This window comes from Motacilla alba, chromosome 1, assembly GCF_015832195.1.
Source record: "Motacilla alba alba isolate MOTALB_02 chromosome 1, Motacilla_alba_V1.0_pri, whole genome shotgun sequence".
In the NCBI taxonomy this organism is placed as follows: Eukaryota; Metazoa; Chordata; class Aves; order Passeriformes; family Motacillidae; genus Motacilla; species Motacilla alba.
The window spans coordinates 7099871-7119765 of record NC_052016.1 but is presented as its reverse complement, the minus strand read 5'-3'; the positions used below and the strand labels follow the sequence as shown (position 1 = coordinate 7119765).

Here is a 19895-nt window from a genome sequence, read left to right as displayed (position 1 = left end):
GGGCATTTTTTAAAAAGCTTTGATTGACTACCAAATACATTCATTTCAAAAATTGCATTTCAAAACTCAGTTTCTTCCTAAAGAAAATTTTGAGTTGGTAATGCATTTGTTCTGGATTTAGTAGGCTTACTAAGCCTTATGAATATGAATTATGAAAGCTAGTGGTGGATAACAGTTGAGTGTTTTGAAACAGTACAATTTTATTCAAAAGTGAACATTATTCTAGTGACATTATTAGAGATCTCTAAGTTTGTTGGTGCTGTTAATACTGGAGACTGGGAAGAGGAGTTAGAGCGTATTCGGTAAATTTTTTTTGTATATGTAATGCCTTGCAAATTCACACAATATAAGAAAAGGTTTTAAAGTGTCTTGGAGAAAGATAATAGCATTGAAACTTAGCTTGAGATGAGACATCATAATGAAACACTTGGGAATATGCATAGTGTTACAACAGAAATTTCACTCCAGTTGTTAACTTGAGGTTTTGGTGATTGGATCAGGAACTCAGCACTGCCAAATGCATCTTCCTGGAAGCTCATACAACTCTTTGTATCACCTTACTGGCTTTTTAACTTCCTGGGAACTGTTTTTGTTTTATGTGGTGCTTGGAAATCTGAGTTGCTCTGGGAAATTACATTTCAGCTTCCGTGGTTATACGGTGCTTGGTGGTATAGAGTGGAATTGCTGTTATAACTTAATGCAGCTCTTTTTGTCTGTATATAACACAGCGAAGTTGAAACACAGTGAATATGGAACTGTTAGTATAGCATTACAAGTTCAACAAATCTGATGTCACAGTTTTCTTCACATAATCTGCTAAACTGCTTGGTGGGGATGTGATGAGCTTTGTAGTGGGGCTGAAAGGCTGGTGGACCCAGGCTTCCATAGGCACGTGCTGGATAAAGGGAATACAGGTCAAATTTGCTGGGTGAATACTGATGTGCTAAGAGGAGTTTGGCTGCAGGGTCTCTATTAGTCTCAGCTGAGGTAGAATCAGTCTCTTAACTCCCTCTGACATCTGCAGTTAGACAGTGTCAGGAGGAGAGTATTGCAAAGATTACAAATTTGGCTTTTTAGGCTCTTAACCGGGTCATTTCTACATAGACCTTGAGCAGCACCATGGATTCAGATGGAGAATCTACTGTAGGAATCCAGGCACAAAAGAGTCAGAGCAAAGAGCTGCGTACATTTACTCTGAACACAGAGTAAACACACGTTTGGAATGTGTGTCAGTTTCTTAATGATATAAAGGCAATTGTAAGTGTAATTTTTACTTAGAACATTAAAATAATGTTAAATATTTCAAATGTGACTTTGTCAGTTGTATTCAATAAAAAGAAATACTAAGTCTAAAATAGAAGGTTCTATATAGCAGTGTGTTTGTTTCTGTAACGTTCTTTTCCAGGTGTGGATTGAGTTTCCATGCATATATTAATACAGGACGTTGTCTTTTTTTTTCCTCTCCAGGTTATGCAATGGTCTCTGCAAGATGGCATGTTCTTGAGTTGGAGCTTTTTAAGGCAAGCATATGCTGGTACTTCAACTTTACTAAGTGGACTATAATTTCTTCTCTCACATCAACTACATAAGCAGACAAAATTGCAAAGATCTGCCCTGTGTCGAGTATGACAGCCACGACTCGTGGCTCTCCAGTAGGAGGGAATGATAGCCAGGGTCAGGCTCCTGATGGACAGTCCCAGCCTCCCCTCCAGCAGAATCAGGTATGGTATTAACAATCAATTCATCTAAAAATAAAGGACTTTGTTCTTTAGAAATACTGTTCCTGAATTATTTGAATTTGTATATTTCTGGAGATCTCTAGTTAAGTTAGATGTTTTTGTGTGCGTGTCTGGAAGTACAACAATATTTTGAGGGATGAAGGCAGTGGTATTGGCCAAGTAAATATGGTTAGAGAGCATGGCATTGCAAAAATGCTCCCTTTCCAGGCAGTGGCATAGTTCTTTCAAGCATACCTGTTTTGCTTAAGAAGTCTTCTTGGATTAATACCAGAAGCTTCTTCAGAACCACATTGTAGAACCTGCCACAGATTGGTAAAACCTCACTACATCTGTGAGTTCGGTTTCTGCCCAGTTTTGCAAAAGCACTTTCTGGATCAAGCAGCTTACTCAGGTATCAGCCCTTCCAGAGCAGCTGCATCCGGGTCTCTGTTCATTGTACTTGACTTCCTGAACAGCTTCTCATGTTCCTTGCTTTCAAAAGAAAAGCAAAAGCTCTCATATATTACATCACAGTGTAATGATTCTTTTTTGTTGGGGAAAAAAATACCAGAGAAGATGCAGTATCATGTAAAGCCAAAACCATTTAAGAGAAGAACCATGCTTTGTTATTTAACTCAGTGTGAAGATGGTATTTTTTTAATACCGTAAAGTTTAGTGATTGCTCCTTCCTAAGAGTGAATTGTACTTTGATATGTGTGGTGGGCTGGCCCTGAACTGCCAAGGAAGTCTCTACTGTCTGATTCCCTCTGCCTCAGTGGGATGGAGAAGAGAATTGGAAGGAAGAAATGAGAAACTGTTTGGGCTGAGATAAATGCAGTTTAATAAATGAAAGGGGTAGGGGGAAACAAGTGATGCAAGTGCCATCACTCACTACCAGCTGATGATGCCCAACCAGTCCCCAAGCAACAGCTGCCTTGGGAAAAAAACCCCTTTGTTTCATTGCCAAGTGTGACACTCTGTGGCATGGAGTGTCTTTCGGGTCATTTTAGGTCAGCTCTCCCGGCTGTGTCCCCTCCCATCCTCTTGCCCTCCTAACTGCTGGGGGCAAAGTGAGAATCACAGGATGGGTAAGATTCGAAGGGACAACTGGTGGTCATCTAATCCAGGTTGCCTGCTCAAGCAGGGTTCCCTGGACCACCTTACTGGGGATTGTGACCAGACAATATGTCTCCAGAGAAGGAGACTCCACAACCTCTCAGGGCAATCCATTCCAGTGCTTAAGTCAGCCTCACTGTTAAGCTCTTCCTTATGTTCAGGGGGAACTTCTGTGTTTCAGTTTTTGCCCATTGCCTCTTGTCCTGTTGCTGGGCATCACTGGGCAGAGCCTGGTCCATCCTCTGACTCCTTCCTGCAGATATTGATGAGACCCCCCTCTGAGCCATCTCCAGGTTAAATAGGCCCAGCTCCCTCAGCCTTTCCTCAGTGAGATGCTCCAGTTCCTTCATCATCTTTGCCGTTCTCTGCTGGATGTGCTCCTGTACTTACGAGCCCCAAATTGGACACAGCACTCCAGGTGATCCTCACCAGGGCTGAGCAGAGTGGCAGCATCACCTCCCTGACCTGCTGGCAGTGCTCTTCCTAATGCACCCCAGGATCCCATTGTCCCTCTTAGCCACAGGGACACAGTGCTGGCTCAGGGACAGCTCATTGTCCACCAGGACCCCCAGGTCCTTCTCCCCAGAGCTGCTTCCCAGCAGGTCGGTCCCAGCCTGTCCTGGTGCCTGGGGTTGTTCTTGCCCAGTGCAGGACCCTGCATTTGCCCTTGCTGGATTTCAGGAGGGTCTCTGCCCATCTCTCCATCCTGTTGAGGTCCTTCCCAAGAGCTGCAGGGCTCTCTGGGGTATTGGCCCCTCCTGCCAGCCTTGTGTCACCAGAGAACTCACTGAGGAGACACCTGCCTCAGCCAGGTCATTGATGAATAAGTAAAACAGTCCTGTGCCAAGTATTGAACCTTGGGGGCCTCCACTGGTGACAGGCCTCCAGCTGGACCCTGTGCCACTGAGTAGCAACCTCTGGGATCTGCCATTCAGGCAGTTCTCAATCTACCTCACTGTCCACTCGCCCTGTCCTCGCTTCTTGAGTGTGTGAATGCAGATGCTGTGAGAGGCAGTGTCAGAGCCTTGCTGAAGTGGAGGCAGACAACATCCCCTGCTCTCCCCTCATCCATCCAGGTAGTTGTTTCATCATAGGAAGCAATCAGGCTGGTCAGACATGATTTACCTTTAGTGAATCTGTGCTGACCTCTCCTGATCACCTTCTTGTCTTCTGTGTGGGTAGAGGTGGCCTCCAGAGTGAACTATTCTGTCGCCTCTCCAGGTGTTGAAGTGAGGCTCACTGGCCAGTGGTTCCCTAGGTCCTCCATCTTGCCCTTATTGAAGACTGGGGTGACACTTGCATTCTTCCAGCCCTCAGGCACCCCCTGCCTCACTATGATTCCAGCAGTTCTCTCAGCACTTGTGGGTGCATCCCATCAGGGCCCATGGACCTGTGGATATGAAGTTTAATTACATAGTCTCCACCCAGTCTTCTCAGCCAAAGGAAACTTCCTTCCTCAAGACCTTCTCCCTGGTCTCCTGGCTGAGGCAGCAACAGGACCATGTCTTCCCATGTATTTATGTTGGTTGTGATGTATTTGAAGAAGCCCTTGTTGTTACCCTTGACATCCCTAGCCAGGTTTAATTCCAAGTGAGCCTTGGCTTGCTTCATTGCATCTCTTCATACTCTGACAACATCCCAGGTGGCCTTTCTTGCTTCCACCTCATGATATCTCCTGCCTATGTCCGAGTTCTGACAGGAGTTATCAAAGAGAAAAACAGACCTTGAATCTGTGCTAGCACTGTTCACCAACAGACAAAACACTGATGTGTTCCCAGTGCTGTTTTGGTCACAAATCCAAAACCTAGCACCCTACAGGCTGCTGTGAAGAAAATAACACTCCCTGCCAAACAGATGTGGCACAGCAGGTGAAAAATGTTGTTGAGGTTTTGTCTTCCTAGGTCTTGCTCTTATTGTCAGTTCATACTATTTCTGTGTATGAATAATAAGAGACATCTCCAAAACACGTTATGTTTTGCATAGCCTATTAAGGTGGATGTAAACATCATGTTCTTTGAGGTTGATTAGTAGATGGTTGTAGTAGTGAGATGGGTGTAGTTGTGTAGAGTCATTTATGTTTAGCAAACTCTTTAAGAAAGTGTTTTTCATGATTGTTTTCTTCTGCGCTTTTGTTATCTTTCTACTTAAAATAATCAACTCTTCTGGACAAGATTTATAAAAACTGGAGCTTCAGTGTATTTATTTCACCTTCTGGAAAAATTATCTGCTCAAAGTAGAAGCCGTTACCAAAAAAACCCCACTTTCCTCACTGGGAAAGTAGCTTGATTTTTAAACTACCAAGATAGAAAAAAATAAAGCACGTTTTATGCTCTGTTTTTGTTAATAAATCTGAAATAAAATTATTTTTAGATTGATATGTACTTGGGATGATTCTTTGGAATATATTATGACAGAAAACTGCCAAAATAAGTGGAACACAAGTGCAGATAGTACTTGAAGTATTTTCCATCTTCGTTTTAGACTTCTTCACCTGATTCTTCAAATGAGAACTCCCCAGCTACCCCGCCTGATGAGCAGGGTCAAGCTGATGCTCCACCCCAGCTTGAAGATGAGGAGCCTGCATTTCCACACACAGACCTGGCAAAGTTGGATGACATGATCAACAGGTATTTTCACACTTTTTAAAAGAGGTGTTGATGATTTATGCAAACATCTTAATATTCAGAATTTTTATATCTTTGTTTCACTGGACTTCTTGAAATGCTTTTTTTCTTGGGTTAAAGTTGTAAAGAGAAAGAAGCTTGAGCAGAATGTGGTTTTCTTTGGGTTGGTTAGTGTAATACTTGTCAGGTCATTTAAAAATCTATGTACTGAGCCTATATTTAAAAGCATTACAATGGGGCAAGAATTCTTGATTTTTCAGAAGCACAGTTGAAATTTGGTTTGTTTGTTTTTGAATATAGGCCTCGATGGGTTGTTCCTGTATTGCCGAAGGGGGAATTAGAAGTTCTTCTAGAAGCTGCTATTGACCTAAGTAAAAAAGGTAACCGAAAGACATTTGATTATTGGACTGGTGTGCTAAGTTTTTTTTTTTCTTCTTTTGAATCCCTTGTGAAGGCTTAAAAATTGTTAATAATTTCTGTTACAACCCTGGTCTTGAAGATTGTATCAGAGTGCTATGCAAAATTTTCACAGATGAGAACTTTAAAAAAACCGTTAATATAGTTAGAAATAGGTGCCTTAGCATGAGTAGGGAAACTGAATAAGCTCAGAGACCTAAAAATCCTGTCATTCCTGTCATACCTGTTTTCTGTATTCACTTTGATATCAGAGCTAGTGGATTTGGTCTTTATAGCAGATGCTAAGACGCAAAGAATTCTAGTTGGTTTTATTTTTTAATAAGTTTCTAGTTTACCTTTCAAATGTCTTGGCAGAAATTTTTGTTCAGATTTGGCACTCATCTACTTTTAAGAATATCAGAGAAAAGTTAGAATTTTAAATAGCCTGGCTAAGACTAATAGTTCTACCAGTGCTTGCTGGTGTCTGACTTGGGAGTAAGAGGGTTCCATATCAGGACGCTGTATGTGCCTGTTAAATTTTATTGGTCAGATTGACACGTTTGCCACATGTTCTGGAAAGTTCTGTTCTCCTGGGAGGTTGCTTGTGTTTGAGTAATAGCAAGAGTCACAGCAAAATAATTTTTTAGGATATCTGCACTTACCAGCCCTTTGTGTTTCGAATATAGCGTTATACAAAGTGCCTGCTCTTTCTTCTGCGTAGGTGCTGGCCCAGGACAACTTCCATTTCCATGTTAATAAATGTTATTCTTAGGCAGCTTTAAGACTAAAAAGCTAATTGTGGTCATGATAATCTGAGTTGTCTTGATTGTAAAGTCTCTTTTGCTTCGGAGCACTCTGTGGAGAAACAAAAGTTAGGGTGCATCCTTGGGATCCAAGGATCAAGGATAATGGCATATTGTTGCCAACACTGATTTTGCAGCTGTAGTTGTGCTTGGAATTGGTGGCTTTGTGTGTAGCTGGGTCTGGCAGGAATCCTCAAGCAAGTGTAGGATGTTCAAGGGATCACATCTGTTCTGAAGGGAAAAGAATGCCAGCTTTTCAAGAGAAAGTGTAGCCACCTTTGTGTCTGTGTTGTTGGAACAGTGCAGTAAAAAGAAATTATCTTGCTTGTGATTTGTGAGAGAAGTATATTCTGCCAGCTGTTAAGTCATCTTTAAAAAGAAAAACAACCCAAAACCTAAAAGCTGTCAATGCAGTGAAGTAATAAGATCAGAATGAGATTTCTAACCAGTCCTGACATCAATGTACTTCTCCAAAGCATCAGGCTTAGTTGGAAGTTCCCCAAAACAAAAGCTTATTTTTCCTCTTGAAGTTGTGAAAAACAATGGAAACATATTCATATGCTTTTGCACTTTGATTTTAATTAAGTTGTTGGTGTGCAATTCTAAAAAGTACTTTCGTGTTGCTACTTAGTTATGTTTCCTCTTGCCCTCTACATGAATTGCTATGTGTAAACATGAGGATTATTGGAAAAGGAGAAAACAAGGAAAGCTCTTAAAAGTAGTTGTTTATTGTGTTATCTTTACGGCTTCATCCTAGATTTTTGGAGGGTTTTTTGCTACTTGAAGTTACATGATGGCTAATGTGGTTCCTTTTAAATAACTTCCAATTCCCAAGGAATATGATAGGGTGTAACTGACACTGTTTTGGTAGCTCAGAGCTTGGCAGACGCTGTTCAAGAGTGGGGTATATATAGAGAAGCAATAGAAATGGTTTGGTTGTGTATATTTCTTAATAGATTAAACTGCTGCATTATCTCAGTAACATCTAAAATTCAACCCCTTGCTACCTGTCTGTGGAAATTTTTCATATTCTGACAAGATCTGTTTCCAAAAGGAGGAACTGAAAGGATATACTGAGAAATAATCAGCTTTTGAATTACATAAATAACAGAAATACTCTGTATTTATCCTATTTAAATTGTGAAGCAACAAAACTTAGACCCTAATACATGTTTTTGCAGGCACTATTTTCTTATGGTTAGGGCTCTTAAAAACCTTTTATTCCTAACACGACCCATGGCCATCAGCATTCTGGAGTGACTTCAGGGTAGCTACTTCTTTGTGACCTATATATTGCTATAAAATAAAAGTGATATTTGCATCATCTTTAAATCTTTTCAGGAACTACAATTGAAAGGGACATAACTAAAGTAATTGAAAGTACTTATGTGAATGAAATGTCAGCATTACCACCTTCAAGTGAAAGGAGTGAATTTGACACAGTAGTGTGAATCCTGTTAGACTGTGACTTGCATTATTCCTGGCAGATGCACCCATTTATGGAAAATTCTCTCTTTATGTGTAGGCATCGATGTATTATTCTTTGTTAAACAATGAGCCATGAAACTATCAACAGATAGTCTGGAGTTACTTGCTAATAGAAGAAAAACTATTTGAAAAATAGCATTTAATAGCTAGACTGATGTTTATCTTCACAATAAATCTGGAATACTTAGGGAGTATTTTCAGTAATGAGATTTGCTCCAGAAGTCAATGCCATGGTGAATTGGATACTATAAATTCAAAAGATTAAAAAAAAATTGTTTATTTTAAGGTTTTGGTTTTTTGTAGGCAAGAATATTCTCCACTCTTTCTTTCAGAAGGGTTTTATTGCTCCTTACATTTACACTCAGTTTTTAACATGCTGCCAGAACTTTACAATGTGACACATGCATCAAGATGCAAGGCAACTTCTGGAATTTATAACTAACTTAAACTTAAATGAGATTTCACTACACAATATAAACTTTCAGACTTGATCCCAGGTCTCTGTTCTTGATGAACTGCATGGAATGGGAGAGAGAGGGAGGCCCTAGGGACAAAAAAAATGAAATCTGTGTGTGCATGGGCATGTGTGCATCCGAAAGTTAGGCCAGCCCAGCAATGGGAGTTGTTTCCAGCACCCTCTAAAGACCATCTCCATCTCTCTCCAGATGATAAATCTGCATGTCTATGGGACCACTACTGATTTCCTTACTGAAGCTATATCTTCTGCACTTCCTTCAAATGGTTATTTTTACCTCTCTTCACTCACTGGTTTTGCTGTTAGCAAGTAGACAAGAGAGAACATAAAGAAAAATGGAAGATAAAGATTGTACTTACTTTTATTTTTGCTAGTATGTCTATTGAAATATGTAAACATGGGGGAAAAACCAACCCAAATCACATGTTTTTAAAAATAATTTAAAAGTTATGTAAAGGAGTGTAATTTTTGAGGTGGTATTACTAGAACATGAATCCATCGAGTTTTTGTCCATTTGAGCTTACAGAAGTTTGTTTTCATCCAAGACTTGTTTAGAATCAGTTCAGAAACTTTTAAACACCAGACCTCTGAAGTCCAGATGTTGTGATTTAACCCCAGCCAGCAGCTCAGCACCACACAGCCGCTTGCTCAATGCCCCTCCACTGGGATGGGGGAGAGAATCAGAAAGGGAAAAGTTAAAAAGCTCATGGGTTAGGATAAAGACAGTTTAACAGGTGAAACAAAAGCCTTCTGTGCCAGCAAAGCAAACCAAGGAATTCATGCACCACTTCCCATGGCTGGGTAGGTGTTCAGCCATTTCCAGGGCAGCAGGGCTCCATCACATGTAACTGTGACTCGAGGAGACAAACAACATCACTTCTAACATTTCCCCCTTCCTTCTTCCTCAGCTCTGTAGGCTGATCATGACACCATATGGTCTGGGATATCCCTATGGTCCTTTAGGCTCAGCTGTCCTGACTGTATCCCCTCCCAAATCCTTGTGCACCCTCAGCTTACTTCCGGGCAGGGTGGTGTGAGAAGCAGGAAAACCTTGGATCTGAGAGCACTGCTCAGCAGTAAAGAAAACATCCCTGTGTTACTAACACTGTTTCCAGCCCAAATCAAAACACAGCCCCTCTGTGAGCTACTGAGGAGAACTTACCAACACCAGCACACCAAATCTCTGCTTTCAGCATGTAAAATGTTCGTGTAACAGCTATTGAAATTCCATGTCTAATAGTTTGTTGTTCTTTTTTATTTTAAATAGGCCTTGATGTCAAAAGCGAAGCATGCCAGCGATTTTTTCGAGATGGGTTAACAATATCCTTCACAAAAATCCTTACAGACGAGGCAGTGAGCGGCTGGAAGTTTGAGATTCATGTGAGTTTTTAAAGTTGTGTTTCTGAAGAGCGTGGTAATTTAAAAAGGAAGGAGACTGCCATTGTGATTAGGGGGAGACTGTAAAAACTGAAGATCATCTTTGAAACTCAGTAGCGAGTTGTGAGAAAACTCTTGTGTGCATGGATCTGGACAGGCAGTGGGGAGTCATCTTTCTGTCAGTGTTTCACTTTATTGCCTCCAGAGCTTTGGAAGGAAATAAAACATGAGAGATGATTTGGGGAAGACTGAATCGTGTATGTTCCGAGTTTATAGTTGATATTCATTGTACAGTCCTCTGCCACATTCTTACTTGTTCTTTTTTTTTTTTTATTAACAGAGATGTATTATTAACAACACTCATAGACTAGTGGAACTCTGTGTGGCCAAGCTGTCCCAAGATTGGTTTCCCCTTCTTGAACTTCTTGCCATGGCCTTAAATCCTCACTGCAAATTCCATCTATACAATGGTACTCGTCCCTCAGAAACAGTTCCTGCAGGAGTCCAGCTCGCTGAAGATGAACTTTATGCCCGTCCTCCTGACCCACGATCACCAAAGGTGTGAGAGCCTTTCCAGACCCGTGTGTTTTATTCTCTGCAATGTTACCTAATGACACAGCAGCTGTAGAGAAGTGTTCTTAGAGTGGGGGCCAAAAGCCCTCTTCATTCTTCTGTCACTGAGATGTTCTGTTGCTTATGACTCCTGATTTAACGTACATTTCCCCTTCTTACTCCTCCTGTCTTTGGTCCAACATCAAACTGTGTCACCTGTTTCTGTGGTAAGCTGGCACAACTCTGCTGGAATGCCATTCCTGCTGTGTTAATTGGCTTGCTTGCATTTGCCAGTTAATGGATTTACCTTCTCCCTTAACATGAAATTTTGTAGCTGACACACTTTGAGGAGGAGATTATGTGATGAATTAGGAGTTTTCTTTCCCTTACAGTTTCCAGTGGTGAAAGAAATATTTTTTAATTGAACATGAGATACCACTGTCAGTGTGGTTTTTTCAGTGGGTTTGGTTTTGTTTTGTTTTGGGGGGATGTTAAAGGTTTGGGTTTTTTGTTTGTTTGGGTTTTTTGTTGTTTGTGTTTTGTAGTTGTGGTTTCTTGGGGTTTTGTTTTTGTTGTTTTATTTTTTTAACTGGAAGTGAAGATTAGCAATCTGTCCTGGTCCTTGAGTCCAAAGTTTTCAGAATTGATCTCCAAACGGCATTGATAAGACTTCAGGAGTTAACTGAATTTTTTAAAATATATTTTTATATGTATATGTAAATGTTTTTGTTTAGGGTGGGTTTTAGTGTTCTAATATTTTTTCTTTAGTGGAGCTGCTGACTATTTACTTGTAAGAACCAAGGATAAAAAAAAACTCCACTGTCCTTGGACTTCCCTTGCGTTGCTAGTTGTGTTTAGAAGAATGTTACTTTGCATTCTTAATGTTTTTATATGTGACATTATCACATCCAGGGCAAAGAAAAACTATCAGAACTGTCAGACATTTTGTAGTAATTTAACAGCTAAAGCTGGACCTAAATTATAGTCAATTTTATTCCTAAATAAATTTCTTGAGTAGCTCATCTACAGCATCTGCTCTTTGACATGATAACAGAAGAGATCTTGTTGCCTGTTTCTGAGCATTTCCTTAAAATTGAATATGTAAACTATGTAAAGACTATTTTAATGCAAATGTTGTTATTAAAAGGTACTTGAAAGTATTTCTAGATGGTACTTTGTAAATACCAGAAAATAACTGTTTGTTTTATTACAGGGTTGGCTAGTAGATCTTATCAACAAGTTTGGCACATTAAATGGATTTCAGGTCTTGCATGATCGATTCATGAGTGGATCAGCATTGAATGTTCAGATCATTGCAGCTCTCATCAAGTAAGTCTTTTTCTAAATAATGATTTATGCATTTGCAAAAGTTGGGCTCAGTATAAAATATGATGTTAGCAGAAGCTTAAGATTTTTATTGAAGCACTTCCTTTCACGCCATCTCTTCAGCTAGTTGTGTCTACCTTCACCATTTCATGTGCTTCCAAGTAGATACGAGTTTCTTTAATTGCATCTTATTATCATAATGTTGCATGACTACTGATTATGACATTTTCCTTTTTTTCTTTGTTTTTTTAGGCCATTTGGACAATGTTTTGAATTTTTAACATTACATACAGTGAAGAAATACTTCCTTCCAATTATAGAAATGGTTCCACAGTTTTTAGAAAATTTAACAGATGATGAACTAAAAAAAGAAGCAAAGAATGAAGCCAAAAATGACGCTCTGTCAATGATAATCAAATCTCTAAAGAACTTAGCTTCAAGAGTTCCAGGACAAGAAGAAACTGTAAAAAATTTAGAAATATTTAGGTTAAAAATGATTCTTAGGTAAGATGCTACTCCTAATATAATATGCCGCTGGTGACATTATTTTCCACACTTCTTACATTAAATTTTTCTCACAGGTTGTTACAAATTTCCTCTTTCAATGGTAAAATGAATGCACTAAATGAAGTTAACAAAGTAATATCCAGTGTGTCATACTACACTCATCGACATGGTAATCCTGAAGAGGAAGAGTGGCTCACAGCTGAAAGAATGGCAGTAAGTGCTCCTTTTCAGTGAAGTTCATTGCACAGATTTGATTTCTCCTTTGTACTTTAACTGTAGAAGTAGCTCTATATTGTGGATCCAGCACACATAGTTTATTTTCATATACAGTGTTTGAAACATTAGGCATCATGTCATGGTAATAAAGCACTTTATAGAAGCCTTTCTGTGAAAAAATGCTGCATTCGTGTCAAAGCTGCTGTTGAGAATTACTTTTCAGTGGTGCTAAAATCATGGCTCAAAAATGGATCCTTGGATAGTGTGTGTTTTATATAGAGTTTTTAAAAACCCAGAGAAACCTAAATAAAACAAATGTGATTCATTTGCAACTGCAGTGTTGCAGTAACTAGAAATGTAATGGTCATTTAAATAAGGATATAGTCTGGGTTTGGTGCTTCAACTTTTTCTCATTAGAGTTCTAAGTGATTGCTCTGCTTCTCACATTTCAGAAGCTGGATGCTTCAGTACAGAAAACTCTAGATACCACATTTTTGTTTTAATCAATATTTTTGTATTTTGAATACTGTTGCTTGAATGTATGTATAGGGAAGGATGAAAACGAGCAATTATGAAACTAAAATAAGAACTATTTTCTCTTAATCTTTGTGAAATCTAGTTGTGTTAAGTGATTTTTACACTGTTCTGCCCCATCTTTCTGTCTGGCCACCTGTTGTGGGGTTTATATCTACAAATGGATATCTGACAAGAAAAAGTAACTGCAGTTTTGACTTTTTAAAGCAATAGGGGGAAATAGGTCTCTTTTTTACACATTTCCTACAGTTTGGCATCTCATACAAGAGCTGTGTTTTTAACTGAAAATGTCTAGATTTCATTATTTCATGAGACAGCTTGAATATTGTAAGTCTGATCAAGGACAGTGTTGCAAGTGATGATGCTGTGGGTGTTTTTTTTCTCCGTCAGTGCTCAGAGCACATCCTGCTTTGCTTCACTTAGAACAAAACAGTTTGACCATGTCAGTGACACCACTGAGAAAATTGCATCTCCCTAAATATGACTTGAATATTTGCCTCTGGTTCAATTAGAAACATTTCAAAAACCCTAAAAGTGGCAGTACTTAAATAATCATTTTTATATTTCAGTCCTTGCTTAAGTCCTTTTTATGGGATATGCTGTAGGTGTACCAGTAGAGTTAGACATGTCTTAAACAATTTGGTTTTGATACTTCATGACTGTGAATTGGAAGATAAAGATTTTGTTGCTTGAATAGAAGAGTTAACTCCTCTTCATGTTGGCCTCTTATGTTTGAAAATGTTTGAACATTTTCCAATAATAATCCAGAAATATATTGGATTATTTTAAATGGTGATTTTTTTTTTTTGAGACAGAGGAAATATAAGATGAAAGCCTTTCTGTTGTGCTGCATCTTTTTTAATCTGTAACAGGTTAGATTTTTGTTTTGTAGTTTAAATATTAATGATGGCACCTGAATAATTTGAGATGGCACTACTTTCTTTTTATATTCAGGAATGGATCCAGCAGAACAACATTTTATCAATTGTATTAAGAGATAGTCTTCATCAACCTCAATATGTAGAAAAACTTGAGAAAATTCTCCGGTTTGTCATCAAAGAGAAAGCTCTCACTTTGCAGGATCTTGACAACATTTGGGCTGCACAGGTAAATAATTCAACTGCTTGTCTGCTGCTGCACAGGAGGCAGCTCATGTGTGTCATGTGGAGAAGAGAACCTGGGCTGCTTCTGCTCTGTGTTAGACAAAGCTAAAGAAAATTTGAGATGAAATGGTGTTTGTTTTTGAGGTCTTGGAGCTTGAAATTGTCATCTCAAGTGTCACCAGTGCAAGGGGTCAGCTGCCCATGTATGTAAAGCCTGAGGATACAGTTCAGAACATGGTGCAGGGATGATCCTTTTAAAGTATTAACGAACCTTCAACATTGAGCAGAGACATGATACACGATAGCTTAGTGTTTTAAAATGCATGGAGAAATATGTGTTGCTGATCTCTGAGTTCCATGCAGTTGTGTAACTTTTTCCTGGGCAGAGTGTGATTAGTAAGGCTTGTAACAATGACTGTTCTAGAAGTTATTTAACTGCAAGTTCTTTTCCTTGTGTTGCAATAATTATTTTTGAAAAGTTACAAATTTTGCAATATTGATTTTTTACTTACATGACTGGGGAGATGGATTTCCCTAGCTGTGGGCTGCATGATTTTAACACACAGACTAGGCAGCTGGAGAGACAAAATCATTGAGAATTACTGTATATACAGAAAATTCTTTAAAATAGGATTGAAACATAAATAGTGGGTAGTGAAACTCTGATTGGACAAAAAAAAGCCTTCAGGCCAGTCCTTCAAGTGTGGGAAGGCTAGCTCTGGTTTCCAAGGCAGGGAGGGAGGGCTGTACTGGTTTGGGCAGGGACAGAGTTACATTTCTCCATAGCAGCTTCTGCACTAGCTATGTTATCTCAGCTCTGAGTTTTCTCACTTTCCCCCTTGTCACTCTCTTCCCCCATGGCGCTGTGGGGTGGAGAGTTGAATGAGCAGCTCTGTGCTGCTCATTTGCCAGCTGGGTTATACCTTGACAAAGGCCAATACAAGTTTGGTTATTTTGATAACACAGTTTTCATGTGTTCATGCTGTTCTGAGACTAGAACAGTTTGGCTTAAGAGGACTTATTTTCAGGTTACATTTATAACACTTGGGACCGTAGGTGATGTAGGGGAGATCTCTGGTGTTGCAAGTAATTTCATCATGCCTAGGCTTCAGTTCCAGCATGGCAGTAACTGCACAGGCTGAAACTCAATTCAGTCTTTCCTTATTATCCCAAAGTTGTGTTAAGAAAATTTCATCATGTAGCAGAGCAATACACAGATTACTTGAATTAAGGTCTGAGATCATACTGTTAGTTTTCAGGTTGTATTCTGTAGATCTTTCCAGACTACAAGATACCTGTGGGGAAAGAAAAAAAATGGACTTTGAGAGGTTAGTTTGCTGTTAGTAGGCCTCTTTCACCTATTTTAGAGCCTTACTTTTAATAAGAGGAGAAAAAAAATACGAAATTTGGAAAAAAAAACCTCTTCCAAGCAATTACCTTTCTCCTAGTGCTTGGAGATAGGACATGTGGATAAACTAGTGTAAGTCAAACTTTCTATCCCTCCACAAAAATATGAATACATCATGCAACCCTTAAAAAATGGGGATAGTCCACCTTAGCAGTTGAAAAAAAATTAGGAATAAGTAGGAGTAATTTCAGAAGAAATGTTCCATGCCCTTAAATACCCAGCTTGCTCTGCTCACTTCTTATGCTGTCAAGTAGGTGGCTGCTGCAGTGCTCTGGCTGTAATTTTGCCCGTACTTTTTTTTGTGTGAAAGCAACTCTTATTCAGGTAGATGGTTTCTCTGTGGCTTTAGCCATGGGATTATAATGGACTAAAAATTAAGAATATTAAAATTTGCTAATACAGAATGATTTTCACCTACTTCACTACTCCTTGTGTATAGTAGTTTTTAGAAGTTCTTATTAAATGACTGCTCCTGAGAGCAGCTGGGGCATGAAATTCAGTAGTGAGGAGTTGATTTACTGTGTAGCTTTATATAACAAGCTATTTTAGCTCGGCCCCAGTGCAGCAGCGGGGAGGTTTTGCTTTCAGGCTCAAGCACTTGTGTTGCTGCCTGGCTTTAGAGGGTGACCATGCACCTGAGACTCTTAGTATTATTAAGAGTAATGCAATTATGCTGCTTTTGCCTTTTAAAGGCAACCTAAGTTTTAATTTTATTGAAGTGTTTTCATGTCTTACAAAGCCAGTGCTCACAATGTAGGAGTGTATTTGATTTAAGGAATAATGTTGTAAGTTTCTAAATGCAAGCATTAAGTTGCAGGGAAAGATCCAGCTGTACAAAATACAAAATGGCAGAGGCTGAGGTCTCATGACTTATGTTCTGGAGTATTTAACTGGAACTTCACAGGCATTCCCTGTTCCTGTGCAGCAAGCTGGCAGGTTACACACCAGGGTTCCTTACCTCCTCCCACTGTCTGGTTTTGCTTCCCCAGACCCTTCAGTGCTTCACAGCTTCCCCATATCTGTTAAAAACCTCCCAAATCAAGGTTGTTACCTGCTGTATTCTTGCTCCTCCAGGAGTTGGCCATAATTCTCCTTTTATTTGTTGTGTTATAGATGCTCTTTCTGCCTTGCATGCTCTCAGTTTTTCTTTCTATCCAGGAAATGGTCTGGTAGGAGGAAAAAATTACATGATGTTTTCCAAAGTCAAGTGGAATCATGGGTTTAGTAATTCCCCCTCTTGTAGTCTTACCCATAATGTGAAAACAAATATTACTACTTAAAATGACTTTTTTGAAAACAAAAATTTATGACACCTTATAAAGAATTTAGGGCACAGCATGTAACAAAGCTATTAGTCTGGTTTTGGTTTTTAGTTTTGGTTTTAAATTACTGATGGAAGCTTTTAGTAGGAATTGAATTTCAAAAGTGCTTATACATGTATTTTTAATAGTGTACAAGATTAATTACATCAGAATGTGTATTCTAGGTATTTGTTTTGCATTTTTTATTTCTCGCTTACAACAAAAATTTCTACAGTAAATCAGCTACTGATTCTCATAGTCCATATTTGTTGGTTTTGACTGCAGATGTAAAGTACAGGATGTGTTTTTCAGCCTGGGCAGAAAATTTTCTTCATGCTTGGAGTTAAATGGAATTACCTTTTCTTGCTCTCATTGTCTTCCTCCTTAAATGTCAAAAATTGTGATGTACACCACACTCTCAGTTAAAACTGCATCTAGTATAAAACTCAGCATCTTGTCCTTAGTTGTTTCATTGCTGGATTTGTAAGTTTAAAAGCTGCTGGACTTCAAAACATTGTCTGTTAGCAAGTTGTTTGTAGTAGAAGGCTTTAGTTGCCTGTGAATCCACTAACACAAAGGAGATATTTCAGCCTGAGAAACTGGCAGAATACCAAAAATTGGTTTACACCTTAAAACACCTCAATAAAATTCAGAAGTGGATTTTGGGTAATTCGTTATTAAAAAAACCCCAAACCATAAAAACCCACACAAAACAACATAAAAATACCACTTTGTAAGTGAACATACCCTTTTAGATTTTATTTTCCTCTGTCCCAGCTTGATTTTGTAGCAGGAACAAAAAAAAACATATTTTGATGCTGCAGTATTTATGGTCTAAATAAATACTTGTGTGCACACATACAAAGCACACTTAAATACTTACACTTAAAAGGGAAATCTAAATATTGTGAATTCCCAGTGAAGTATTCAGTTTGCTGTGCTGCTCCCACAGCATCAGCTTTTCCTGCTGGCCACCTCTAATAGTCTTCCTTATAAAAATTATGTAGAATGTCTTGCTGCTTGACTTAATATGAATTGTTGATGGATTCTTTTTTTTTTTCTTCCTGACAGGCAGGAAAACATGAAGCCATTGTAAAAAATGTACATGATCTCCTCGCAAAATTAGCTTGGGACTTCTCTCCTGAACAGCTTGATCACCTGTTTGATTGTTTTAAGGTAATTTTATGTTTGACTGTATTCAGGAGATGTGTTGAGAGTGTGTGTAAAATTTGTGGCTTTTTCAGTGTCTTTCTCCTTTCAGATTTGCTCAGTTTCTGTGTGTTAAAAGACTTCTTAATGTGTAGCAACAGTCTGTAATATTTAATTCTAGAAAGGCTGTTCTTTAATGAGCACTCCTTGTGAGATTTTCTGTTTACTTCCTGTCTAAAACAAAGGCCTCTTATTTTTGTTTAGTAGCCAGTTTTGTTTTCTAGTTCAAACACTTCAGGATAATGCAGGTCTGTAAAGCCTATAGGATTAAAGTTACATTTAACCATCCTAGGAATATAGAATTTTCCAAATAAAATAACTTATTTGTCTTAGATACCTTTTTGCATTTGTTCCAAATTAAGAAGTGTTGGTGATTTAGTAAATTATGTTTTTCTCCTGGCATTAGAGTAGGTTTTGTCAGGCTTACTGGGCAGTGCTACTTTTGATCTTTAAGTAGAGGAGATCAAGGACTTCCGTTCCCTGCTCCCCCAGCTTCCTCTTTATCATGTAATAACTTTTCTCCGTTAAGCTTACATACAAAATGAAACAGTCTCAGGAAGATAAAGCTGAATGTTTATAAACACATAGTGATTTGTTTGAAATGACAAAACAACTTGTTTCTGAAAGTTTATGTTATTCACTGGCTTTTATTTCAGATTCCAGTAGTGGTGCTCTCTGGCTTGTTTTACTGTTTCACTTTCAGGACATGATCTGCTGTACTGCTTGAAAATGCAAGCCAGCTTTGTAGACTCTGTTTTCTCTTTTTAGATAAATGCCATATAGTCATATTTTGGCTTACATGCAATTTTTGCTTTGTTTAGTGTGGTCCTGTAGTCTCGTGAATGTGGGTCTAATGTTCTGTAGTTCAGCTACTTAACCCAGTGCTCAGAAATTCTGTGTGTAAACTGTTGTGTCTGACCTTGAGAGATGGATATGAAGTGATGGCATATTGAAAACTTATTCAGGAGAAAGTTAATGTAATGCAGTGGCCATGTGTTTCAGTCTGATTCAGAGGCATGAATGATACTAAAGTTTTACTTTTGTAGTGATTATAAGTAATTTAATAAATCTTTTAAGTTTAAGCACTGGAGTTTTGTGAAAGCATTTAAGAGAAACAGCTGAGTTCGCTCTGATTGTTGGTGCAATTGTCAGTGGCATTGTTAACTTTTACAAACATATCTGTGATCTTTGTATAAAGAGCCATCTGTTTTTTAAGCTTCAAGGTGAATATGCTGTAGTTGTAAATACAATACTGAAGAGAAGAGCTCTTCGGTTATGTCTGGCTTATGTATTGCTCTAACTTGCTGTTTATTATTAATGACAGGAATTAACATGAAAGTTCTTTATGTAGTTGCATCACTTTATTGTTGTATTGTTTGTTAACAGTGCAGGTTATGTGTGGAATTTTTAAAAAAAGACCTTTACAATTTTTTTAAAATACTGTGTTAGGCAAGTTGGACGAATGCAAGCAAGAAACAGCGTGAGAAACTGCTGGAGTTAATTCGTCGCCTTGCAGAGGATGACAAGGATGGAGTGATGGCACACAAAGTGCTGAACCTTTTGTGGAATTTGGCTCACAGTGATGATGTGCCAGTTGATATCATGGACCAGGCTCTTAGCGCCCATATAAAAATCTTAGATTACAGCTGTTCACAGGTGAGTAAACCAGTATGAACTCAGTCCCTGAGTTTCCTTCCATTCCCCACAAAAAATTCAAGCTATTTGGTAATTTAACAAAAGTG

At 38.6% G+C, this 19895-nt stretch overlaps 1 protein-coding gene across 4 annotated transcripts in view; it reads left to right on the top strand.

Annotated features, from left to right (window-relative positions):
• USP9X (ubiquitin specific peptidase 9 X-linked) overlaps positions 1–19895 on the top strand; it is a 98074-nt gene that overhangs the window by 22480 nt on the left and 55699 nt on the right. For all 4 annotated transcript variants that reach the window (XM_038150331.1, XM_038150324.1, XM_038150348.1 and 1 more), the window contains exons 2-12: positions 1468–1721; positions 5316–5461; positions 5759–5838; positions 9888–10000; positions 10338–10556; positions 11763–11878; positions 12128–12379; positions 12457–12595; positions 14087–14239; positions 18016–18120; positions 19603–19809. In XM_038150331.1, coding sequence (XP_038006259.1) covers positions 1626–1721; positions 5316–5461; positions 5759–5838; positions 9888–10000; positions 10338–10556; positions 11763–11878; positions 12128–12379; positions 12457–12595; positions 14087–14239; positions 18016–18120; positions 19603–19809 — 1626 coding nt within the window. In that variant the 5' untranslated portion in view covers positions 1468–1625. The remainder of the gene's footprint in view (positions 1–1467; positions 1722–5315; positions 5462–5758; positions 5839–9887; positions 10001–10337; positions 10557–11762; positions 11879–12127; positions 12380–12456; positions 12596–14086; positions 14240–18015; positions 18121–19602; positions 19810–19895) is intronic.